Source organism: Cervus elaphus, chromosome 33 (assembly GCF_910594005.1).
Source record: "Cervus elaphus chromosome 33, mCerEla1.1, whole genome shotgun sequence".
NCBI classification, from domain to species: domain Eukaryota; kingdom Metazoa; phylum Chordata; class Mammalia; order Artiodactyla; family Cervidae; genus Cervus; species Cervus elaphus.
Genome location: NC_057847.1, coordinates 2,183,467 through 2,211,298, shown reverse-complemented (window position 1 = coordinate 2,211,298; position 27,832 = coordinate 2,183,467). Strand labels below are relative to the sequence as shown.

General features: G+C 38.0%; 1 protein-coding gene and 1 pseudogene across 1 annotated transcript in view; one reads left to right on the top strand and one right to left on the bottom strand.

Annotated features, from left to right (window-relative positions):
- The window catches only part of LGSN (lengsin, lens protein with glutamine synthetase domain), a 65,897-nt gene that overhangs the window by 6,286 nt on the left and 31,779 nt on the right, over positions 1–27,832 (bottom strand). Inside the window, exons 2-3 of the mRNA XM_043894397.1 lie at positions 22,987–23,116; positions 12,413–12,610 (exon numbers count right to left, since the gene is read on the bottom strand). Coding sequence (XP_043750332.1) covers positions 12,413–12,610; positions 22,987–23,116 — 328 coding nt within the window. The remainder of the gene's footprint in view (positions 1–12,412; positions 12,611–22,986; positions 23,117–27,832) is intronic.
- On the top strand, positions 241–9,430 carry LOC122688402 (annotated as a pseudogene).

Below are 27,832 nucleotides of genomic sequence, written 5' to 3'. Positions count from 1 at the left end.
ACATAAGGAAGAGGAGAGGGAGGAAGGAGATAGAGATTAGCAGGAGGAGAAAAAGGGGGACTCAAGAGGAGAGAGACAGATCTACGCAGTACTCCATTACCTAAGTGTTCTCAGTAGCCCAGAAACCCACAGAGATTCACAGAATTGGATTGAGAAGAGAAGGGGGAGGGAGGAAATAGAGGTGATTTGGGGGAGAAAAAGGAGAATCAAAAGCAGGAGAGAGTAATCATCACACTCCTGAGTAAAAATGGGTACTGAATATTGGATTCTTAAATGTCCAAAATTGATATCAAATACTGAAAAACAAAGATAAAAAATCTAGAGTAGAGGTTAGACTCTTAAAAACACAATGTTAAAAACAAAAACACAAAAAATTTAAGAAATATATATGAAATTTGCTTTAAAAATAGGGTCTTTTTTTTTTTTTTTTGCAAGGTTACAGTGGGTTATGAAAATGAAAATTAAGGAGTAATATAGGACTTGAAAAAAAATAAAAGAAAAAAAAGAAAAAAGAGAAAAAAATTTTTTAATTAAAAAAGAAAAAGAAATAGTAAAATATATATCTAGGAATTTCTCTGGAGCTGTTGCGGGCAGTGTGGGTTTGGTTCAGTTTCAGATAGCCCCTTGCTCCAGCTTACACTTCTCCATATCTATAGGCCCCTTCCGGTGTAGTCGGTGTTAACTACAGGGATTTTAATCTGTTGCACCTGTCACTTCTAAAGCGGTTCCATTTGTTTATTTGGCTTCTGTTTGCAGGTCTCTACAGTGTCTATTTTCCGCCCTGACACAAGCAGGTGGAGGTGGTCTCTTGTTTAGGTTCGCTTGTTCAGTCCTGCTGTGGGGAGGGAGGGGCGCTGCAGACAAATGTCACTGGCGTGTGTGGGGAGCACTCGCAGTGTTCCAGCCACACTGGGTTTGCCCCCGCTCACGGGTGTGTGCTTTCCCCGTCTACACTGCTCAGGCTCCCGGCTGCTCTACAGGGAGCGGGCCCTGAGTTGCGTGCACTTCCCAGGCCTAAGCCACTCAGGTTCAGGTTTTCGGGTACTCCACAAAGATGCAGACTCAGTTGGGCCTGCGCTTTGTGCCTTCCCCGGCCGGAGCAGCTCAGGCAGCCAGGAGCTTGAGGAGCGCACTCTCCCCGGGTGTGGTGCGCCTTATCCCCTCCCCGTCCCCGCCTCAGTTTCCACGCGTGCCGCTGGTCTGGTGTGCCTGTGTCTCTTCTGGGGAGCTGATCTCTGCCTGCGACCCTCCCAGCAGATGTCAACTATACAGAATCTCAGGAAGTCTTTGGTTAGAGACTGGAAGCCTGTTTGCAGTTTGGTAGGAGATGCCCTCTCCGGGGCGAGTTTGCCCCTTTCCCCTCCCCCCTGTCTCCTGCCTCCGGCGGGGGATGGGCCTGTCCACAGCCGGCTAGCTCTTCTCTGGAATTGCTCAGTCCTTCCTTTGTTCTGCGAATGGGCTGGCAGTATCTTCAGTTTGGGCTTTTTGCAGGTTAATTTTTTCCCTGTCTCTCTTGCTATCCCACAGTTTAAGTTGCCATCTCTCCTTTGCTCCCTCAGATTGCCCTCAGGGCATTCAGGCCCGGTCCTTACCCTAAGCAATGCCGCTGCCCGCTCCTCTCGGTTCCGCCCCCACTTGCTGGTGGTGGATGCGAGCGTCTGGGGTACTTTTCTGCTGGGAGTTGCTTTTAGGCATGTAATCTGTGGGTTTTGTTTATTTTTCCTCCTGGTTATGTTGCCCTCTGAGATTCGAAAACTTCTCCCAGACCCTCCAGTGCGAGGGTTTCCTGGTGTTTGGAAACTTCCTCTGTTAAGACTTCCTTCCCGGGATGGGTCTCCGTCCCTAACTCTTTTGTCTCTTTTTTTATCTTTTATATTTTGTCCTACCTCCTTTCGAAGACAATGGGCTGCTTTGCTGGATGCCTGATGTCCTCTGCTAGCGATCAGAAGTTGTTTTGTGGTGTTTGCTCAGCGTTCAAATGTTCTTTCGATGAATTTGTAGGGGAGAAAGTGGTCTCCCCGTCCTATTCCTCCGCCATCTTAGCTCCTCCCCTCCAGAAAGCTACATTTCTAATTTAAAAAAATATATATGCAACAAGCAACAAAGGTTTACTGTATAGCATAGGGAACTATAGTCAATATCTTGCAATAACCTAAAATGAAAAATAAGTTCAAAATAACATATGTATATGTATAACTGAATCACACACACAAAAAGAATTTTACTTTTTGAAATTTAGTAATGTTTATCTTTTTGCCAGTTTTTCTAAATGTCCTATGGACATCTAATAACAAGGTATGAGATACAAAATTTTAAATATATTTGTGTAGGATGCGATTAATGTAAATTGGCTAAATATAAATCTATTATATTTAAATTATTAATAACATTCAAGAGGCTCCTATTCTTATTTTTTCTGCACTTGATAAAATGTTCTTAGAGAAATGTTAATATGTCTCACTATGGCTATGTATTTTTTCTTTTCCCTTATATTTCTTCTGATTTTTCCTTTGTGTGTCTTTGTTTCTTTGTTGTTAAGGTGTCTAATGGTTTATCATGTCTATTTTTTTTTGTGAGTGAAACGAAAGTCACGCAGTTGTGACTGACTCTTTTCGACACCTTGGACCGTATAGTCCTTGGAATTCTCCAGACCAGAATACTGGACTGGGTAGCCTTTCCCTTCTCCAAGGTATCTTCCCAATCCAGGGGTCAAACCCAGGTCTTCCCCACTGCAGGCAGATTCTTTACCTTTTATCATTAAAAATATTCATCTTTGCTTCATTTAAAATACATAAATAAATTTTAAATAAAAGTTTTTTTCAAGAATGAGAGTGTAGAAGATGAAAAATATAGGCTGAGTATTCAGTTTAAAAAACTTAAAAACTAAAAAATATATATTCATTTCATGACTTTTAAGATAGTCTACAAATTCTAAAACTTTAGAATTAGAAGAGATTTTGGAGATAAATCATCTAACTTAACCAATTCATTAGCTTGAATCCCAGAAAATTACAGCCAGGTTCCCTGAATCACACTCTTTGTCCTTCACCAAAACTGAAACTGGAATCCAGACCTTTTGATTCCCAGTGGTGGCTCAATACCATAAGACAACTGAATATATGTAAAGCCTACAGAAAGCTCAGACCCACAGCATGCATCACAAATGTTAGATACAGTCTAAACTTTTTGGTGAGGCAACAGACTGTAATGATTTGGCACAAACACTGAAGCTCATCTGCCTCCCTTAATATGCTGCCTTTGCCTTGGCGACTTTTCTTATCTCAACTTTCTTATGTGCCTCAGCTTTCTCACTGACACAATATTACCTACTTCATGGGCTTGTTCTGATGATTAAACAAGTTACTTAAGAGTTTCTGGTAGACAATAAGCACTATATCAATGCTTCTTAAATCTATCAGTTTGATATAACTACTCTAACTCTGGTAATGGTACCATGATCATGTCTGAATCTGAATATATCAATCTATCATATCACTGACATTGAGCAGCTGTAATTTTAAAATGATTCTTGAATATCACTTTTTGAGATGTAGTTAGGCTTTTAAACCAAAAGACTGGCAGTTTAAAAACATAGCTTAAGTAGATTTTAAGTATATGAAGCATGTGGAAAACAAGTTACTTGTTCCACCTATGCAAATATATTAAGAATGCTGTCTTGTCACTGATAAATTTGGCTTCTCTGAGGCACCATAGGCTTCATAACTACCTTCTACTTAACACAAACAAGCTCTAGTAGTTACATTGTTTTATGTTAAATTAGCAGTTGCTGTGTTTCCAACCTATTATGAACTATTGGGTGTTTTGCCCAAAATGAATAATAAAATTTATAGGCACTTTAAAATATGGAAAATTTCAGATAATAAGCAATTACATGTAAACTATAAGTATATTAGCAATGTAAAACTCTTATTAAAGAAATAAAGTCATCTAACTGGTTCACCAATAATACAATCACAGATAATCTAGTTCTTTGCTTTATCTGTGCCTTCTAAAATTATTACTATTCTGAAGTCTGTGTGTATCTTTTCCTGTATGTTTGAATTTTTTACAACATATGTACATGCTCAACATATTATATTGCTTTGCATTTTAAAAAATCTATATAAATGTTTTCCACTAAAAAAATAAAATTACTATAATAAATGTATGTTATTTTAAAATAAGAAAAATATTTATCCACTCAATATAGTTTTTTATTGTTGCTGTTGTTGTTACCACATACTATTTATACTGGACATATATCTAGGAAGCAGCCAGAAAAAGAATGACACCCTAACAGAGCTTTATATTATTGAGTGAGAAAACTATAGGCAATAAACATGCCATCAAATGCAAAGGGGGGATAATTTGCCATGGTGAAAATGCTGAAAAAAATCACCTGAAGTATTAATTCTATGAGATTTGACCAGAATGTGGACAGGTTAAAACCTCTGATTCACTCTAAGATCACCAAGTTGCACTATGGCTGGGCAGTGAGTGTACCTAGAATTGCCATAACAAGCACCACAGACCAGGAGGCTTAAACAGATATTTTCTTCCAGTTCTGAAGGGTAGAAATCCAAGATCAAGGTGTCAGCAGCATTGGTTGGTTTCTTCTGAAGTCCTCTCTCCTTGGCTTGTAGATGGCCATCTTCTTCACATGGTTTCCCTATGTGTGTATGTTTCCTAATCTTCCCTTCTTATTGGGACACCACACCAGACATATTGGATTAGGGCCCACCCTACAGATCTTGTCATTGTTGTCCAGTCACTCAGTCATGTCCTACTCTTTGCAACCCTATGGATTGCAGCACACCAGGCTTCTCTGTTCTTCATTATCTCCAAGAGCTTGCTCAAATTTATGTCCATCTAGTTGGTGATGTGATCCAACCATCTTGTCCTCTGTCATCCCCTCCTCCTCCTTCCTTCAATCTTTCCTAGGGTCTTTTCTAATGAATCAGCTCTTCACATCAGGTGGCCAAAGTATTAGAGTTTCAGCTTTGGCATCAGTCCTTCCAATGAAGATTCAGGATTGATTTCCTTTAGGTTTGACTGGTTTGATCTCCTTGCAGTCCAAGGAACTCTCAAGAGTCCTCCAACACCACAGTTCAGAAGGACCAGTTCTTTGGTGCTCAAACTTCTTTATGGTCCAACACTCACATCCATACATGACTGCTGGAAATACCATAGCTTTAACTAGTTGGGTCTTTGTCTGCAAAGTAATGTCTCCACTTTTTAATATGCTGTCTAGGTTGGTCATAGCTTTTCTTCCAAGGAGCAAGCATCTTAATTTCACGGCTGCAGTCAGCATCTGCCGTGATTTTGGAGCTCCCCAAAATAAAGTCTGTCACTGTTTCCATTGTTTCCCCATCTATTTGCCATGAAGTGATGGGACCAGATGCCATGATCTTTGTTTTTTGAATTCTGAGTTTTAAGGTAGCTTTTCCACTCTCCTCTTTCACATTCATCAAGAGGCTCCTTAATCCCTCTTTGCTTTCTGCCATAAGGGTGGTGTCATCTGCATATCTGAGGTTATTGCTATATCTCTTGGCAATCTTGATTCCAGCTTGTGCTTCATTCAGTGCGACATTTCACATGATATACTCTGGATATAATTTAAACAAGCAGGGTGACAATATACAGCCTGATGTACTCTTTTCCTAATTTGGAACCTTGGGAGACAGACCTTATTCAACATTATTCAACAATAATTATGTCTTTTAACATTCTGTCTTTAAATATAGTCACATTGTAAGGTACTAGGGATTAAGACATCAACATATCAATTTTGAGAAGACAGAATTCGGCCTATAATAATATACTGACCAGTTTCCATTTTCTTCACCACCTGCCATATTATTTAATACATGTTTACTGTCTTTCCCCGCTTTCATGTCAGCTCCAGAAGAGCTTGCCTATTTATTTATTTACTTAATGCTATATCTCCAGTACCTGTAGCAGAACAGATATATCACAGGCACTCACTGGCTATGTCTTTCATAATTTAATAATTAATGTGATTTAATTAATTAATTAATGCATCTTGTGTGCTTTGAGCTTGTCTAATTAAAAGGTAAAAATTGGCATCATATGTTTCAATATATATCCTAAGTATCAATTTTTTATTTATAAGTTTAATTCTTTTACCAAATATGAGAGTCTTATTCAATCAAATTTCATTTCCAAGGCATCAACTAATCTGAATTGTCTGAATTTCTTTTCTTCAAATAAATCATACTTGCTAGTTATAATGAAATGTTTTGGTCAACGCTTCCCAGATGTAAGATGAAGAGCAGGCAGAAATTTGCCAGCTCAGGGGTCATTTGTTTTCTTACAGTGTGGCTCCTGGGTGGTGTTTTCCTTTCTCTTCTTCTCAGAGAGTTAATAAATTAAATCATTGTTCTTTTATAGAGGAAATGCAGGATAACCTGGCATGAAAACCAGGACAAAAACAATAAAAAGTCAGAGTGGGGGGAATTGCTTCTTGAAAAAATAGAGTTTTAATAAATTCAAAGTAGTTATTACAGAGAAGAAAATATCATGTTGAAATTCCTTACTTTTATTTTGGGGATTGACTTTAATATTTATTTTGAAATTATTTATTGGTGGTTTGTTTGGAGTTGTGAACTTTCTCATGCCTAGGACCTATAAAAAATCTACCTCTGGGCCAAAGCAGAAGATTCTGAATTAACCAAATTTAGTCAATCAATAATTGTATTCACACCCCTTGTCATAGCTGATTGGTGCAAAGAGAGCTCATGACACAGTTCTCTCCTCAGATATTGAGACTAAATTCCATTTCTCTCTTATGGCTGAAACTACATAAAACAAAAGCCACAAACTATGGAAGAGCCAATGCGACCAGCAGATGTTTTCTCATTAGCCTTCCTAGGATTTTGGAAACTTTTTAAAGTTAGTTGACATACATGTTAGAAATTTTCATATAAAAATCTTGAGCTCAAGCTTCTCTTGAAAAAAGAGAGAGATTGGGGAACACTGGGTGAACATTTGTCCACCACAACCATTGGTTGGGACTCTGAGGTGGCCTTCAAATGGGGTACGTATGCAGCTTATAATTCATGGGTTGGCAAATGTTTTCTGTAAATGGACACATAGTAAATATTTGCAGTTTTGTAAACCATGCGGTCTGTGTTGGTTGACATGTCATCTCTGTCATTATAGAATAAAAAGAGACATAGAAAATACAAGTTTATTTACTGAAACTGGTCAGTAAGCTGAGCTTGCACCTGGCCATAGTTTATCATCCTCTGCTCTAGTTTCCTCATAGCCTGCACTCACTACTTTCTCAACAGCCCATCTCATTCATCGGCATTATCTGCCTGGCCTTTGCGGTATTTGTATTAATATAATAGACATTGATGCTTAGAGGCTGTTGGTGCTCATGTTCTTTGCTTCATGGAGAAATTCATGAAGCCACAGAGAATTGTAGAGATGAGAGATTATATGAATTTTCCCCAAGATATTGATACCCTAAACCTTGGAACTTATAGAATATGTTAAACTGCAGGGAAAATGGGGCTTTGCAGATGTAATTAAGGTTATGGACTTTAAAACAGGAATATTGTCTTGGATTGTTCAGGTGAGCCCTTAAAAGGAGAGAAATTTATTCAGCTGCAGGCAGAAAAGATGTGTGAAAGACAAAGAGTTCAGAGAAATCCCAAACATGAGAAGGATCTGAGGCACAACTGGCTCAGAGATATAGAATCAGAGGCTTCCAGGAGCTAAGAGCCACACCAGTTGGCAGGCAACAAGGAACCAGGAACCTCAGTCTGGTGACTGCAAAGAACAGTCTTCTCCCAAGTCTAAATGGTCTTTGAAGTGTATTGCTTCTTAGAGTCTCTGGCTAAAATCTGAGATGGCCAACACCTTGACTTTGGCCTTGCCATACTTGAAGTAGAGAAATCAACTGTGCCAACCGAAACTTCTAGTGTACATAACTGTGAGATAATGAATTGTGTTCTTTTACAATGATAAATTTGTTCAGAGACAACAGAAAACTAATATATATGGAGTCCTGACAGTGTTCACACTTGGCCTCTCTGTCATCCTTAGGCCTTGTATGTAATAGAGAATTTTACCTTGCCCCAAAAAAGCTCTGGCCTTTACACTTAGCCCTGGTGGGTAATAGCTAATCCCTTAGAATGTCCTGTCTGATGAGGACAGGATGTCTTTGGTCTGTGGCCAAAGTAGAAAGTCCAGCAATGTCATTTATTATTGAGTCATGTGGTATCAACTTGACCCCAGTGGGCCTGGAGACTGAGGTCAGCTATGTGGAACTGACTGTGGAGTTGACTGTGGAGCTCCAATAAAGACTGGGCACACCAAAACTCAGGTGAGCATCCCTGGTTGGCAATACTTCAATTACTTTGTCGCAAGTCATCGCCAAGAGAATAGTGCTATCCATGACTTCATTCAGTTCACTTCAGTTCAGTCGCTCAGTCGTGTCTGACACATTGCGACCCCCATGAATTGCAGCACGCCAGGCCTCCCTGTCCATCACCAACTCCCAGAGTTTACTCAAACTCATGCCCATCGACTTGGTGATGACATCCAGCCATCTAATCCTCTGTCATCCCCTTCTCCTCCTGCCTTCAATCTTTCCCAGCATCAGGGTCTTTTCCAATAAGTCAGGTCATCACATGAGGTGGCCAAAGTATTGGAGTTTCAGCTTCAGCATCAGTCCTGCCAATGAACACCTAAGACTGATCTCCTTTAGGATGGACTGTTTGGATCTCCTTGCAGTTCAAGGGACTCTCAAGAGTCTTCTCCAACACCATAGTTCAAAAGCATCAATTTTTCGGTGCTCAGCTTTCCTCACAGTCCAACTAATCCATATATGACCACTGGAAAAACCATAACCTTGACCAGATGGACCTTTGTTGGCAAAGTAATGTCTCTGCTTTTTGATATGCTATCTAGGTTGGTCATAACTTTCCTTCCAAGGAGTAAGCGTCTTTTAATTTCATGGCTGCAGCTCTTTCAGCCATCTTGGACCCTGTGAAGGCCTGCTGGGAATGGGACTTTTAAAACGACAAATATGTCTGGAAGGCTGTGGTCCAAGGCCATTTTTGCTGGCTATAAACGGGGTCTACAGAACCAAAGGGAACACACTGCTCTCCTGAAGATTGAAGGTGTATATGCTCGAGATGAAACTGAATTCTATCTAGGCAAGAAATGTGCTTATGTGTACAAAGCAAAGAACAACACAGTAACTCCTGGTGGAAAACCTAACAAAACCAGAGTAATCTGGGGAAAGATAACTCGAGCTCATGGAAACAGTGGCATGGTTCGTGCCAAATTCTGAAGTAACCTTCCTGCTAAGGCCATTGGACACAGAATCCATGTGATGCTGTACCCTTCGAGGATTTAAACTTCTTGAAAATAAATAAAAGTGTGGATTTGTAAAAAATAATAATAATAATAATAATTTCATGGCTGCAATCACCATCTGCAGTGATTTTGTAGCTCCCCAAAATAAATGACTTCATTAGGAGAGAACAAATGGGAGCTACATGCTTAGAAGTTCCTTGGACACTTCATCATGAATCTTTTCCATTGATTGACTTTAATCTGCATTTTTTTGCACTGTAAAAAACCATAATCTTGAGCATAATAGCTTTCAGTGAGTTCTGAATTCTTGTAGCCAATTATCCAAAAAAAAAAAAAATTTTTAGGGAACATCTCATCTTGAAACTGGTGTCAGAAGTGTGAACAGCTGGTAGACACTGTACTTGTAACTTCACACCCTGATATATTTCTACCTTTCCAAACCTTGTTTCTTCAGTCTTTTCATCATGAATTCCCTTGCGAAATAAATAGCTTTTAAATTATTTTAAATTAGTGTCTATCTCAAGGATCCTAATTTTTTGACCCTCATAGGTCAAAATAGCTATATTATTGTTGATAACCCACAAATTTAGAAAAGCAGAATTTCTAGTATCTGACCTTAATTTTAGGTATTTAATCAATTTTGAGTTTATTTTTGTGTGTGGTGTTCTAACTTCATTTTTTTACATGTAACTGTTCAACTTTCCCAGCACCCCTTACTGAAGAGTCTATCTTTTCTCCATTGTATATTCTTGCCTTCTTTGTCACAGATTAAATGATTAAATGACCATAGGTATGTGGGTTTATCTCTGGGTTTTTTATCTAATTCCATTGATCTATATTTCTGTTTTTGTGACAGTAACATAGTGTTTTCATTTGTAGCTTTTACTATGTATAAGGGCTTCCCTGGTGGCTCAGTGGTAAAGAATCTGCTTGCCAAGGCAGGAGACATGGGTTCGATCCTTGGTTGAGAAGATCCCGTAGAGAAGGAAATGGCAACTCACTCCAGTATTCTTGCCTGGGAAATCCCATGGATACAGAATCCTGGCTGGCTACAGTCCATAGGGTTGCAAACAAGTCAGACAAGACATAGTGACTAAACAAATACAACACTATAGTCTGAAGTCAGGGAACAGATTTTGGAAGAATCTCTTTTTCTTTCTCAAGATTGTCCTTGGCCATTTGGAGTCTTTTATGTCTCCATACAAACTGCGAAACTTTTCATTCTAATTCTGTGAAAATGCTATTGGTAATTTGATAGGGGTTGCTTTGAATCTGAAGATTGCCTTCAGTAGTCATTTTGCCAATATTGATTCTTCCAATCCAAGAACATGGTATATCTTTCCATCTGTTGTGTCATCTTTAATTTCTGTCATAATTATATTATAGTTTTCAGAGTACAGGTATTTTGTTCTCCTTAGGTAAGTTTATTCAAAGGTATTCTATTCCCTTTGATGTGATGGTAAATGGTATTGTTCCCTTAATTCTCTGTCTGATTTTTCATTGTTAATATGTAGAAATGAGAGAGATTTCTCTGTATTAATTTTGTATCTTGCAGTTTTACTGAATTCACTCATGAATTTTAATAGTTTCATCTTTAGGATTTTCTTTGTATAGTATTATGTCATCAGCAAAAACTGACAGTTTTACTTCTTTTCTAATTTGGATTCTTTTTCCTTCTTTTTCCTCTTTGATTGCTGTGGCTAGGATTTTCAGAACTATGTTGAAAAAAACTTTTAGAGAAAAGCATAGGCAGAACACTCTCTGACATAGCAATATCTGTTTTGATCCAGCTCCAAGAGTAATGAAAATAAAAACAAAAATAACAAATGAGACCTAATTAAACTTAAAAACTTTTGCACAGTAAAGAAAACCATAAGCAAAAAGAAAAGACAACTCACTGAATGGGAGAAGATATTTGCAAATGAAGCAACCGACAAGGGACAAATCTCCAAGATATACAAAAAGCACATGCAGCTCAATATAAAAACAAACAATCCAATAAAATAACAAGTAGATCTAAATAGACAGTTCTCCAAAGAAGACATATAAATGGCCAAGAGGCACATGAAAAGATGGTCAATATCACTAATTATTAGACAAATGAAAATCAAAACTAAAATGAGGTATCACCTCACACCAGTTAAAATGGCCATCTTCAAAAAACCAACAAACATTTAATGCTGGAGAGGGTATGGAGAAAAGGGAATCCTTCTACACTGTTGGTAGGAATGTAAATTGGTACAGCCACTATTAAGAACACTATGGAAATTCCTTAAAGACTGAAAATAAAGCTACCATATAATCCAGTAGTCCCACTCTTGAGCATATATCCAGAAAAAAACATCATTCAAAAGGATACATGCACCCCCAAGGTTCACTGCAGCACTACTTGCAATACTAAATGTCAATCCATGGAGGAATTGATAAAGAGGTGGCACATATATACAGTGATAATTATTCAGCTATAAAAAAGAATGCAATAATGCCATTTGTAGCAACATGGATAAATCTAACAATTGTTATACTGAGTGAAGTAACTCAGACAAAAACAAATACCATATTATATTACTATTATGAAGAATAAAAAAATAGTAAAAATGATCCTATTAACAAAACGTAAATTGAGTCACAGATATAGAAAACAAACAGGGATATCAAGCAGGGAATGGGGGGTGGATAACTTGGGAGATTGGGATTGACATATATGCACTACTATATATAAAACAGATAACTAATGAACCTACTGTGTAGCACAAGAAACTCTATTCAATACTCTACAATGACCTGCATGGGAATAGAATCTAAAAAAGAAAAAAAAAATAGAATAACAGATTTTCACTTTTAGAAAAGATTTGACAGATCATCCATTGCAAATCCTCATTTTTCAGGTGAGCAGCCTACTGGGCAAAGAAAACGAAAACATTTTTATAAAGTGATAGGTGTAAAAATGGCAAGTATTCTGACTCCCAAGCTAACACCCAACATCACATTATCATTAACTCAGATACAAATTTGAGATTAGCAGCTACACCCATAAACCAGTTTGTTCCATAGACCTTACCAGTATCACTGGAGTTTGGGTGAAATTCACCATCAGGAGCAATGATTAGTGTTGGCAGGGGCAATGGTTTTATCACTACTGCCTGATCCTTGGAGTCCTTGTCATCTGGTGTCAAATGAGATTCAGGAGAGCCAGGCGCCATGACTGGTTTGTTGGTATCTGCCAGTGTGTGGCACACTCTGAGGTTTCTATTCTTTTCTGTAGAAACAAAGAAGAGTGTAAAGACCTTCTGCCCATTTTTGATTAGGTTGTTTTCTTGATATTGAGTTGTATAAATATTTTGGATATTAATCCTGTGTTGGTCATGCCATTGCAAATATTTTCTCCCATTCCATAGATTGTCTTTTGTGTTTTGTTGATGGTTTCTTTGCTTTGCAAAAGCTTTTAAATTTAATTAGGTACCATTTGTTTATTTTTGTTTTTATTTCTTTTGCCTTGCTCTAAAGAAAATATTGACTGATGTAAGAAAATATTGTCACAGTTTATGTCTTCTAGGTGTTTTATTGTGTCATGGCATATTTGGGTCTTTAAACCATTTTGAGTTTGTTTGTGTATGGTGTGAGGGAGTGTTCTAATTTCATTGATTTATATCCAGCTGTTCAGCTTTCCCAACACCAATTGCTGAAGACACTGTTTTTTTTTTTTTTTTCTTCCATTGTATAGGCTTGCCTCCTTTGACAAAGATTAATTGACTTTAGGTATGTGGGTTTCTTTCTAGGCTCTCTATTCTGTTCCATTGATCTGTTTGCCTGCTTTTGTGCCAATACCATGATGTTTTGATTACTGTAGCTCTGCAATATTGTCTGAAATCTGAAAGGATTAGACCTCCAGCTTGTACTTTTTCCTCAGGACTTTGGCAATTCTGAGTCTTTTTGTGGCTCCATATAAATTTTACAGTTATTTGTTCTGCTTTTGTGAAAATTTTCCTGGCTAATTTGATAGGGTTCTGATTAAATTCTGCAGATTATTTTGGGTAGTATGGCCATTTGTGCAAAATGAAGTAGACATTTCTCCAAAGAGACACCAACATGGCCAACAGGCAAATGAAAAGCTGCTCAACATCACCAATTATGGAAAATAAAAAACACAGTGAGGTATCACATCACAGCAGTCAGAATGTCTATCACCAAAATGTCTACAAATAAATATTTGATAGGGGGTGGAGAAAAGGGAATCCTCTTATACTGTTAGTCAGAAAATAATGGGTGGGAAAATGGGTGCAGGCACTATTGGAAAACTATATGCAAGTTCCTTAAAAATCAAAAATAAAGCTACCATATGATCCAAAATCACACTCCTGGTCACATATCCAGAAAAGATGAAGGCTTTAATTTGAAAGGATATGTGTACCACAGTGTTCATAACAGAACTATTTACAATAGTCTAAACAAGGAAAATAAATGCAAAAAGGAAAAATGGTTGTCTGAGGAACCTTACAAATAGCTGTGAATAGAAGAGAAGCTAAAAGCAAAAGAAAAACAGAAAGATATACCCATCTGAATGCAGAGTTCCAAAGAATAGCCAGGAGAGATAAGAAACCCTTCCTTAGCAAACAATGCAAAGAAATAGAGGAAAACAATAGAATGGGAAAGTCTAGCGATCTCTTCAAGAAAATTAGAGATACCAAGGAAACATTTCATGCAAAGATGGGCTCAATAAAGGACAGAAATGGTATGAATATAACAGAAGCAGAAGATATTAAGAAGAGGTGGCAAGAATACACAGAAGAACTGTACAAAAAAGATCTTCACGACCCAGATAATCACAATGGTGTGATCACTCACCTAGAGCCAGACATCCTGGAATGTGAAGTCAAGCGGGCCTTAGATAGCATCACTACGAACAAAGCTAGTGGAGGTGATGGAATTCCAGTTGAGCTATTTCAAATCCTGAAAGATGATGCTGTGAAAGTGCTGCACTCAACACTCCAGCAAATTTGGAAAACTGAGCAGTGGCCACAGGACTGGAAAAGGTCAGTTTTCATTCCAATCCCAAAGAAAAGGAATGCCAAAGAATGTTCAAACTACCACACAATTGCACTCATCTCACACATTAGCAAAGTAATGCTCAAAATTCTTCAAGCCAGGCTACAACAGTATGTGAACTGTGAACTTCCAGATATTCAAGCTGGATTTAGAAAGGGCAGAGAAACCAAAGATCAAATTGCCAACATCCATTGGATCATCGAAACAGCTAGAGAGTTCCAGAAAAACATTTATTTCTGCTCTATTGACTACACCAAATCCTTTGACTGTTTGGACCACAACAAACTCTGGAAAATTCTTAAAGTGATGGGAATACCAGACCACCTTACCTGCCTCTTGAGAAAGCTGTATGCAGATCAGGAAGCAACAGTTAGAACTGGACATGGAACAACAGACTGGTTCCAAACCGGGAAAGGAATATGTAAAGGCTGTATATTGTCACCCTGCTTATTTAATTTATATGCAGAGTACATAATTAGAAATATTAGGCTGAATGAAGCACAAGCTAGAGTCAAGATTGCCGGGAGAAATATCAATAATCTCAGATATGCAGATGATACCACCCTTGTGGCAGAAAGTGAAGAACTAAAAAGCCTCTTGATGAAAGTGAAAGAGGAGAGTGAAAATGTTGATTTAAAACTCAGCATTCAGAAAACTAAGATCATGGCATCTGGTCCCATCATTTCATGGCAAATACATGTGGAGACAGTGAGAGACTTTATTTTGGGGGGCTCCAAAATCACTGAAGATGGTGACTGCATCCATGAAATTAAAAGACACTCTTTCCTTGGAATAAAATTTATGACCAACCTAGACAGCATATTAGAAAGCAGACATTGCTTTGCCAACCAAGGTCCATCTAGTCAAAGCTATGGTTTTTCCAGTAGTCATGTATGTATGTGAGAGTTGGACTATAAAGAAAACTGAGTGCCAAAGAATTGATGCTTTTGAACTGTGGTGTTGGAGAAGACTCCTGAGAGTCCCTTGGACTGCAAGGAGATCCAACAAGTCCATCCTAAAGGAAATCAATTCTGAATGTATATTGGAAGGACAGATGCTGAAGCTGAAACTTCAATACTTTGGCCACCTGATGTGAAGAACTGACTCATTTGAAAAGACCCTGATGCTGGGAAAGATTGAAGGTGGGAGGAGAAGAGGATGACAGAGGATGAGATGGTTGGATGGCATCACCGACTCAATGGGCATGAATTTGAGTAAACTCCAGGAGTTGGTGATGGACAGGGAGGCCTGGCATGCTGCAGTCCATGGGGTCACAAAGTGTCAGACACGACTGAGTGACTGAACTGAACTGAGTCATGGAAACAATCCAAATGCCCATTAATGTATGACTAGCTTAAGAAAGTGTGGTATATGTTGTTGTTGTTTGTTTCTTAGTTGCAAAGTCATGTCCAACTCTTTTTTGACCTCCTGGACTGTAGCCTGCCAGGTTCATCTCTCCCTGGGATTTCCCAGGCAAGAATACTAGAATGGGATTCCACTTCCTTCCCCAGGGGATCTTCCCAATGCAGAGATCAAGTTCATGTCTCCTGCACTGGCAGGTGCATTCTTTACCACTGAGCCACAAGGGAAACCCCCGAAGCTTTGTTTTGTTGTTTAGTCACTAAGTCATATCTGACTGTTTTGGGACTCCATGGACTGTATCAAGGTTCTTCTGTTCATGAGCTTTTGCAGGCAAGAATACTAGAGAGGGATAAATACAGTGGAATATTTGTTGTTGTTGTTCAGTCGCTCAGTCCCAACTCTTTGTAATCCCATGGACAGCAACACTCCAGGCTTCTCTGTCCTTCACCATCTGTGGAGTTTCCTCAAATTCATGTCCACTAAGTCAATGATGCCATCCAGTCATCTCATCCTTTGTCACCCACTTCTCCTCCTGCCCTCAATCTTTTCCAGCATCATGGTCTTTTCCAATGAGTCAGATCTTCACATCAAGTGGCCAAAGTATTGAAGCTTCAGTTTCAGCATCAGTCCTTCTAATGAATATTCAGGGTTTATTTCCTTTAGGATTGACTGGTTTAATCTCCTTGCTGCCCAAGGGACTCTCAAGAATCTTCTCCAGCAACACAGTTTGAAAGCTTAAATACTTTGGCGCTCAGCCTTCTTTATGGTCCAAATATCACATTCATACTTGACCTTTGCTGTCAGAGTGATGTCTCTGCTTTTTAGCACAGTGTCTAGGTTTGTCATAGCTTTTCTTCCAAGGAGCAAATGTCTTTTAATTTCATGGCTTCAGTCACCATCCGTAGTGATTTTGGAGCCCAAGAAAATAAATAAAGTCTGTCACTTTTTCATTATTTCCCAATCTATTTGCCATGCACTGATTGGACTAGATGCTATGATCTGAGCTTTTTGAATGTTGAGTTTTAGGCCAGCTTTTCCATTCTCCTCTTTCACCTTTGTCAAGAGGCTCTTCACTTCTTCTTCACTATCTGCCATAAGGGTGGTGTCACCTGCATATCTGAAGTTATTGGTATTTCTTCCAGCAATCTTGATTCCAGTTTGAGATTTATCCAGCCTAGTATATTGCATGATGTTCTCTGCATATGTTAAATAAGCAGGCTGACAATATACAACCTTGATGGACTCCTTTCCCAATTTTGCACCAGTCTGTGGTTCCATATCTTGTTCTAATTGTTGCTTCCTGACCTGAGTACAGGCTTCTCAGGAGACAGGTAAGGTGGTCTGGTATTCTCATTTCTTTGAGAATTTTCCACAGCTTCTTGTGACCCACACAGTCAAAGGCTTTGACGTAGTCACTGAAGCAGAAATAGATGTTTTTCTGAAATTCTCTTGATTTTTCTGTGATCCGAAGTATATTGGCAATTTGATCTCTGGTTTCTCTGCCTTTTCTAAATCCATCTTGTATATATGACAGTTCTCAATTCACGTACTGTTGAAGCCTAACTTGAATGATTTTGAACTTTACCTTGCTAGCACATGTAATGAGTGCAATGGCGCAGTAGTTTGAATATTCTTTGGCATTGCCCTTATTCAGGATTGGAATGAAAACTGATCTCTTCCAGCCTGGTTTCTGCTGCTGAGTTTTCCAAATTTGCAGGCATATTGAGTGCAACACTTTCACAGCATCACCATTAGGATTTGAAATAGCTCAGCTGTTTCATCAACTCCAACTCCACTTCATAGTGATGCTTTCTAAGACCCACTTGACTTTGCATTCCAGGATGTCTGGCTCTAGATGAGTGATCACACCATCGTGGTTATCTGGGTCATTGAGAACTTTTTTGTATAGTTCTGTGTATTCTTGCCATCTCTTTTTAAAATCTTCTACTTTTGTTAGGTCCATATCATTTCTGTCCTTTATTGTGCCCTTCTTTGCATGAAATGTTCCATTGGTAGCTCTAGAGTTTCTTGAGCAATCTCTAGTCTTTCCCATTCTATTGTTTTTCTTTTATTTCTTTGCATTGTTCAGTTAAGAAGGCTTTTTAACCTCTTCTTGTTATTCTTTGGAATTCTGCATTCAGATGAGTATATCTTTTCCTTTTCTCTTTTGGATTTTCTTTTCTTTTCTCAGCTATTTGTAAGGCCTCCTCAGACAAAAAGTTTTGCTTGCAGCATTTCTTTTTCTTGGGAATGGTTTTGGTCACCATCTCCTACACAATGTTACAAGCCTCCAACAATAGTTCCTCTGGCACTCTGTTTACCTGATCTAATCCCTTGAATCCATTTGTCACTTCAACTGTACAATCATAAGGGATTCGATTTAGGTCATATCTGGATGACCTAAATAGGTGGTTTCCCTACTGTTTCCGTTTAACTCTGAATTTGGCAATAAGGAGTTCATGATCTGAGCCACAGTTAGCTCCCAGTCTTATTTTGCTGACTGTGTAGAGCTTCTCCATTTTTGGCTGCAAAGAATATAATCAATATGATTTCGGTATTGATCATCTGGTGATGTCCATGTGTAAAGTCATCCCCTGTGTTTTTTGAAGAAAGTGTTTGCCATGACCACTGCATTTTCTTGGCAAAACTCTGTTAGCCTTTGATCTGCTTCATTTTGTACTCCAAGGCCAAACTTTCCTATTACTCCAGGTATCTCTTGACTTCTTACATTTGCATTCCAATCCCCTATGATGAAAAGGACATCTTTTTTTGGTGTTAGTTCTCGAAGGTCTTGTAGGTCTTCAAGAACTATTCCACTTTAGCATCATTGGTTGGAGCATAGACGTGGATTACTGTGATATTGAATGGTATGCCTTGGAAATGAACCGAGATCATTCTGTCATTTTTGAGATTGCACCCAAGTACTGCATTTTGGATCTTTTGTTGACTGTGAGGGCTTTTCCATTTCTTCTAAGTGATTCTTGCCCACAGTAGTAGATGTATTGGTCATCTGAATTAAATTCGCCAATTCCCATCCATTTTAGTTCACTGATTTCTAAAATTTTGATTCACTCTTGCTATCTCTTGTTTGACTACTTCCAATTTTCCTTGATTCATGGAACTAACATTCCAGGTTCCTTGCAACATTGCTTTTTACAGCATCAGACTACTTTCACCATTAGGTATATTCACAACTGGGCATTGTGTATGCCTGATTTGCCTCAGGCTCTATTCCTTATGGAGCTATTTCTCTGCTCTTCTCCAGTAGTATATTGGACACCTACTGACACCTTTCATATCTTTTGTGTCATATCTTTTTGCCTTTTCATAGTCTTCATGGGATTCTCAAAGCAAGAATACTGAAGTGGATTGCCATTCCCTTCTCCAGGGGACCACATTTTGTCAGAACTTTCCATTTTGACCCATTCATCTTGGATGGCCCTGCATGGCATAGCTCATAGTTTCATTGAGTTACACAAAGCTGTGATGCATATGATCATTTTGGTTAGTTTTCTCTGACTGTGGTTTTCACTCTCTCTGTCCTCTGAAGGATGAGGGTAAGAGGCTTTTGGAAGCTTCCTGATGAGAGGGGCTGGCTGTGGGGAAAACTGGGTCTTGTTCTGGTAGGCAGGGCCATGCTCAGTGAATCATTCATCCACTTTTCTGCTTATTGGTGGGGTTGTGCTCTTCCTGTACTTTAACCTGACCAAAAGACTTATGCTAGCACACGGTGCCTCCCAGGAATAATGCTGCCAGTGTGCCTGACCCTGAAGCAGGCCACTGTCAGCCCACACCTGCACTGGAGACTTGCAAACACTCCCAGGCCAGTCTGGCTCAGCCCCTTGTAGGTCCGTTGCTGCTTTGTCCTGGGTCCTGGTGCACACAAGGCTTTGTCTGTACCCTCCAAGACTCTCTGTTTCTTCAGTCCTGTGGAAGTTCTGTAATCACATCCTGCTGCCCTTCACCACATTCCCTTGGTATTCTTAGTCCTTTGCTGGATTACCAGGTTAGGAAGTCTGTGGTGGCGCCTAGAACTTTTGCAACAGTGTGAGAACTTCTTTGGTATTTTTCTGCAATTCGTGGATTGCCCACCTGGTGGCTGTGTGGTGGGGCTGATGGCAATCTCCTCCAAGAGGACTTATGCCCCACACCACTCCTCCCAGGACTCCTGAAGCCAGGGCCTGCATCCCCACAGCAGGCCACTGCTGACCCAAGCCTCTGAAGGAGACCTTCAAACACTCACAGGCAGGCCTGCTTCAGTCTCTTGTGGTGGTTCCTGCTCCTGTCCCTGGGTCCTGGTGCACACAGAGTTATTTCTGTACCCTCCAAGTGTCTCTGGAAGGTATTACTGGTATATTACTTGGTTGGTGCAAATGTAATTGTGGGTTTGGACCACAAATTTTAAATCATTGTAACTAAACTCAAACACATCTTTATTAGTCAAAATAGGAACCATTACAATCAACACATTTTTGTCAGTGAGAAATAAGTTTGTTTATTCCTATAGCACAAAAAACCCATGCTTCAGGATTCGATGAATTCTTGGAAAGCATTTTCTGTTTCTTACGGATTGTGGAAGCATTTTATCTTCAAAAAGTTGTTGAGATGCTTGAAGAAGTAATAGTCAGTTGGCAAGAGGTAAAGTGAGTATGGCGGATGAGGCAAAACTTCGTACCCCAATTCATTTAACTTTTGAAGCAGTTGTTATGTGATGTGCTTTAGGGTGTTGGCATGGAGAAGAATTGGGGCCTTTCTGTTGACCAATGCTGGCTGCAAGAGTTGCAGTTTTTGGTGCATCTCATCGATTTGCTGAGCATACTTCTCAGATATAATGCTTTTGCCAGGATTCATTAAGCTGTAGTGGGTCAGACCAGCAGCACCTTTTTTGGTGTGGGTTTTGCTTTGGGAAGTGCTTTGAAGCTTCCTTCTTCTCTGTTCAGTCATTGACCTGGTCATCATTGGCTGTCATATAAAATCCACTTTTCACCTCACATCACAATCTGATCAAGAAATGATTCATTGTCATTGCATAGAATAAGAGAAGAGGACACTTCAAAAGATGATTTGTTTTTACTTTCAGTCAGCTCACTTACTGAGCTTTTCCACCTTTCCAAATTGCTTCAAATGCTGAATGAAACAAATGGTCAAACTTGAGTTCTTTGACAAATTCTTGTCTAGTTTTAAGAGGATCAGCTTCCATGATTTCTCTCAATTCGTCGTTGTCAACTTCAGATGACTGGCCACTGTGCCCCTCATCTTCAAGGCTCTCATCTCTTTTGTAAAACTACTTGAACCACTACTGCACAATATGTTCATTTCCAGTTCCTGGACAAAATGACTTGATGCTGCAAGTTGTTTCTGCTTCTTTGTGACCCATTTTGCACTTGAATAAGAAAATCTCTTGAATTTGCTTTTTGTGTAACATCATTTCCATAGTCTAAAATAAATATAAAATATATAACAAGTAATGTCATCAGCAAAAAAAAATTAAAAAAATTTGCATTAAAATAATGTATAACATAACCACATTTATTTAAGAACGTATTCCAACATCAAACAGCAAAGTTCAACACAGCAAAGCTGCAATTACTTTTGCACCAACAATATACATACATATATATATGCTGCTGCTGCTGCTAAGTCGCTTCAGTTGTCTCTGACTCTGTGTGACCCCATAGACGGCAGCCCACCAGGCTCCTCCGTCCCTGGGATTCTCCAGGCAAGAACACTGGAGAGGGTTGCCATTTCCTTCTCCAATGCATAAAAGTGAAAAGTGAAAGTGAAATCACCCAGTCACGTCAGACTCTTCGCGACCCCATGGACTGCAGCCCACCAGGCTCCTCTGTCCATGGGATTTTCCAGGCAAGAGTACTGGAGTGGGTTGCCATTGCCTTCTCCGACACACACACACACACACACACACACTGAAATATTACTCAGCCAAAAAAATAAATAAATATTGCTATCTGCAGAAACATGTATGGACCTAGAGATCATCCTACTGAGTGAAGTAAATCAGACAAAGACAAATATGTATCACTTATACATGGAATCTAAAAAAATAAGATGAATCTACATATAAAACACAAACAGAGTTATGTTTGCTGTAGTAGACTTATGGTGTTCATAGAAATAAACTTTTGGCTACCAAAGGGGAAAGGGAGAGTGGGGAGGGAAAAAAAATTAGGAGTATGGGATTGACAGACACATGTGTGTGTGTTAAGTCACTTCAGTTGTGTCTGACTCTGCGATCCCATGGACTATAGCCCGCCAGACTCCTCTTCCATGGGATTCTCCAAGCAAGAATACTGGAGTAGGTTGTCATTTCCTTCTACAGATAGACACCTATCACTAAATATAAAATATGTAAGCAACAAGGACTTACTATATAACACAGGGAACAATATTCAATATCTTGCAATAATCTATAATGGAAAATAATTTGAAAAACTGTATATAACTGAATCACCTTTTTTATATACCTGAAACTTACACAATATTGTAAATCAACTATATTTACAATTTTTAAAAAAGTAAGAAAAGTGTTAAAACATGTTGAAATTGTTTCAACTGTCTTTCAATATGATATGAAGAGGAATACTTAAGAAAATAATTTATTTCTAAGCAGTGACATATCAAATAAGGGGCCATGGAGGTAGTTCATCCTAGTTGCAAGCCATATGGAGATGCATTGTCTGTAAATAATTTAAGAAGAGTAACAAACTCTACAAAAGTCTGCCTGCATTTTATTGTTTCCAGGCACTGACCATTCTTACCGCCCCTGCCATAGAACACTACTGTTCCTGAATTGAGAGTGCTGTCCAAAGTCCTAGTTTCAGGGCTGTTTCAAATTCATTGGAGTCTAGTTGGAATTCCAAAATGTGGTATGAAAATATGACCCACTCCTTTATTGTGGCCTCCCTCAGTAATGATCTTTGCACTCATTCTCAGAGCAGAAATATGCTCTCTTTTTACTCATATGTTCCTTCAGTTCTCTTTTCCCCTACTACTATTATCTTAGTTCTAACTCCCTTTACATTCTAAATATTTATATTATTTTATATTGTAAATGTATATGTGCATCTTTTATGTTGCCTATGTAGGAGTAAGTTTTATTTAATTTTTTGCTTCTCCTATAGAAAAAAAAGAAAAATACTTTATGAAAAAGAGACCAGATAGAGATTGTCTTTGACAATATGTTCTTGAGGGATTATAATGGCAAGATACCTTTTGAGTTGGATATATCCATTACTCCTACTTCAGTTGAAAAAATATGTAGTTTAGTGACTTTCTCTCTTGTCCTCGTCAATTTACTCATACTGCTGGCCTTAGTCTGATTACCTTCACCTCTTGTGTCCTAAAATAATCAATAAACAAAAAGTCAAATTATAGATTGCACATGCAACTAAATAGGATCATAAAGGGAAAAAATGATTGGGTAGCCAAATATAAAAGTGACTATAGAGACTTTTAAAGCAAGGTAAATTTTGTTATTTCCACATCTACTTGAATAATTCAAAATTAAGATGCTCAACATTGTGTTGACAAGATGGATTTTCTTTATCTCCTTTATATGTGGTACAGAAAATATCATGAAATAAATGAAAGTGTTGCCCAACTAGTCAAGATTTTCTATCATTATTTTTTACTCTGGGATATTTTATATTATTTTTTTTCCTTAAGTAATTTTACCAAACCCATTTTAGCTAAAAAGCTCTCTTTTATAATTTTTCTCTCTTTTTTAAGAATCTCTAATGTTTTTGACCAGAGGCATTCTCTTCTCCTTACCCTCATCCTAATGGCATCAATATTTATTGAATAATTTGAAAAAGCGCATGCTTTCATACAATGCTATTTTGTGACCGTTTTATATATGTAAAACAATGTCGTGCTCAAAGTGTTTTATATCTTGGAAAAGCCTAAAGGAAAACATTTTAAAATAAAATAACCTAACTTCAACACCCTAGTTATAATCTTTGACAGGATCCTTTGACAGAGTTTTCAAGGGCTCTTCTCCATAGGGAGCTGGACACTGAGGCAGGGCTGCAGATGCAGAGCTTTGATGTCTCTGCCTCATCAGCAGACAGAATCACCCCTACAGTTTTGGGACTCAGCTGAAATAAATAAGAATATATCTTTTTCTTTTTTACTCTGTTTTTAGTTGGAGGATAATTGCTTTGCAATATTGTGTTAGTTTCTGCCATACATAAACATGAATCAGCCACAGGCATACACATGTCCCCTTCCCTCTTGAGTCTCCCTCCCACCTCCCACCCCATCCCACCCCTTTAGGTCATTACAGAGCACCAGGTCTGAGTTCCCTGCATCATACAGCTACATGAGTGTATTTTAAAACTTAAAAGTTGATGTTGACTTTTTCAATTATCCACTTTATTTTTAACTCACTGAAATAATTTCTAAAAGAATCAATCATTTTTATGTAGAAGGCTAGATACTTTATACACATCATAATGTACCAACTACAGATTCTGCCATGTTAAATTTTGTTTAGGTGTCATTACTTCTACCAAGTCAATTCTTATTTTTTTTTAAAGAAGTATAATTTACTTACAATATTATGTTAGGTTCAGGTGTACAACATTCAATATTTTTATAGCACATACTCCATATAAAGTTATTATAAAATATTGACTATATTCCTTGTGCTGCACATCATATCCTTGTAGCTTATTTAGTAGCTTGTACCTCTTAATCATCTACTAGTATTTCACCCATCCCTCCCCACTTCTCCCCACTTTGGTAGGTTGTTCTCTGTATCTGTGAGTCTGTTTCTGTTTTGCTGTATTTGTTCATTTGTTTTTTTAAAATCCTCATGTAAGAGAAAGTATATAGTACTTGTCTTTATCCAACTTACTTCACTAAGGATAATATGGCATATATACACAATGGAATATTATCAGCCATAAAAATGAAGTTTTGCCATTTGCAACAACTTGGATAAATCTGGAGAGAATTATGATAACACTTCTATTTTACTGTTTTTTAACAAACTCCTCATTGTGGTTTAAGGAGAGAATGTCAGGGTCAAAAATCTATATTCTAAAATGTTTTGAGCCATTTTCCCTTTGAAGAGCCACTTCTGAAGTTTCCATATCTGAAGGCAAGTTATAAACATATGTCTAGAGTTGTTGCTGGTGAACATCTTTACCGTTGTCAATTATATTAACTTAATCTTTGAATGTTAAAACAGGAAAAATGAATTTAACTTTTTGTGTCTATGTGTAGTTATGATATATTGTTATTATTGTTATGTTTTTAAAAAGATGTGCTTCGTAGGATAAAGTATATGATTTTAAAGTTTAAGTTTTTAGAAAATTGTGGTGTTTCACTGTAGATAATCTTATATTGGATTATGTGCTATTTATTATTACATATGGTCATTTTTTTTTCTAGTAGTTTATAATTTTATTCAAATATTTGTGCAAATTTTCCCTACAGACTTTGGATAAGATTCTGATGTGATATACTAGTCTTATTGTAGGTATTCACCATTTCTAAATTTGCATTGCCAGAAATATACATTATATAATTGTAATTTTGGTAAATGTTTTCATATATTCATATCTCTGGTTATTTCAGAGAAGTCTTATTTAGAAAATTACATACTAGGGGGCTTCCCTTTTAGCTCAGTTGGTAATCTGCCTGCAGTGCAGGAGACCCGGGTTTGATCCCTGGGTTGGGAAGATCCCCTGGAGAAGGAAATGGCAACCCACTCCAGTATCCTTGCCTGGAATATCTCATGGACACAGGAGATTGGTGGGCTACAGTACATGGGGTTACAAATAGTCCGGCACAACTGAGCGACTAACACTTACTTACTTACTAGGCCAGTTACGTTAAGTATCAAAGGAAATTGAGTAGACTAACATTAGTATTAGTTTGATCCATTAGGGATCCTCTCATATACAGATTGAAGGAATCAAATGAAACAAACCTTAAGATTTCTTCCAGCTTCAAATTCTAATTGCAGCTAAATAACAATGTGCTAAAATTGAGCACTCTGTCAGGCACATGTCCTCAGCAAAACCGAAAAGCGAGACCCTGAAAAACTTGTCCAAAGCAATGGAAGTGAGTTGCAAGTAGAGAGTACAGACAGGTCTTCTGGTTTCCAAAATGCCAATCTGCTTCCTAAATGCCAGAGACTGAAGCCCAGAGGAAGTTTACTTTAGTAATATTCACCTGCCTTCATATAATCCACACCAAAATGGGGAGTTTATTAAAAGAAAAACTAGGACAATTTATCTGGTTCCTAACCTGAGAATTTCACCAATAAAACCTCTGGACTCCAAAATAAATGCTCATTTTTTTTTTTTTCAAATGAAGAATACATTCAGTTCAGTCCTTTGATTTTCTCCTTTACAGTAAAATGATCATTTCTATAATAGCTGAGACAAATTTTGTGGATCCCAGGTTTACCCCACCTCTAGTAAAGTATTTTTATTCTCTTTAATCCCTTAACTACGTTTAGTTACAATGTGAATGATGTTTCAGTAAAAACTCTACTATGCAAGATTCATGTGATTTGAGTCCTAATTTTGACTTTTCTACTAAATACAAGTCCTCTGGAACCTTGGTATTTTCATGTAAACACTGCTATAAGTACAATCATACCCTGCAAGTATATTAACATTTAACAAGTATTTTCATAATCAAAAAATAAATATTTTACATCTAATTAAACACAACTTTCAGGGAACATTTGTTATTACCTACATTTTGACAATGCAGAAACAGATTCACCATGATTAAATCTTGGGGGAGCTTCCTACAGCACCATAGCAGACAGTCAAACTAGATGAAATTCCACTTCTATTTTATAAGATTATCTGTGTGATTCATAAAAATTTGTCCACTCAACTTGCTCAATTACATATTCTTTCACAATTATATTGTGTTTTAATAACTTTCCTGAATAAAGATTAAAATCATCTTAAATCACTATTGGTTTAAATTTCATCAGTCCAAACAATGAGGACTATGAGTAAGGCAAAATCAAAGATATACAAATAAATAAAACATGGTCTTTTTCCTAAAGAATATTGCAATCTAGTATAGGCAATAAAGTGTTGTTCTGGAAGTTGAAGATTTCCATGTTATAAAGAAAGTGATAGAGTTAGGCTATTCTAGTTCCTAGATAGCAGACTCAGTGCTCAGCAAGGAACAAAGAGATGCAATGGGTTGGATGGTGAACACCTGAGTTGACATCAGTCCAAAGAAGAAGCAAATATGTGGCTCTGGCCAAGAGTTGCCATCACAAAATATGATCCCAGGGATGCCAGTTTTCCAAATTTCCAAGGAATGCCAGAAACCTGGATTTTTACTAGAAATTTTATGATTTTTTAAATGTTGGCAATCAATTTAAAGTATAAAGTAGGTGGTAAAGAAGAAAAGTTCTTAAGTCCCATACACCCAGGTCGGGAAGATTCCCTGGAGGCGGGCATGGCAACCCACTCCAGTTCTCACTCGGTGAGAACCCCATGGACACAGGAACCTGGTGGCTACAGTCTATAGGCTTGCAAAGAGTCAAACATGACTGAAGACACTTGACATGCATAAATAATAAAAATAACAATTTTATTTTACTTACTATGTGTCAGGCTCTTCTAAATGCTCTGCATTTAGTCTCAAATAACTTCCCGAGATAGATACATTATCATCTCCATTTTAGAGATGAGTAAAACTGAGTCAAATAAGGATTAATTAGCCCCAAATCACACAACTAGTATATGATAGAGATAGGATTCAAACCCAGGCAATTGGCTCAAGAGCACAATGGTGGTTAATGCATCCTTAATGAATACCGTTAGTCAGAATTCCCCAGAATTGGTGCTGGGAAGTCAGGGCAGGGTTTTAGAAGGTCCCTGAAGGACCAGATATTAACTCTTCAGTGGATAGATTAAGAAGAGGTCTAAGGGCCCCAGGGAAACAGTAGGACAGTTAGAGAAGTTTAGAGGCTTGAGAAACCTTCAAGGGATTCTTGTCAGCAGCTGCTTATCAACCTGTATGGAAATCTTTATCAAGTAGCTGGCATTATAGGTGTAGCTGACAATCT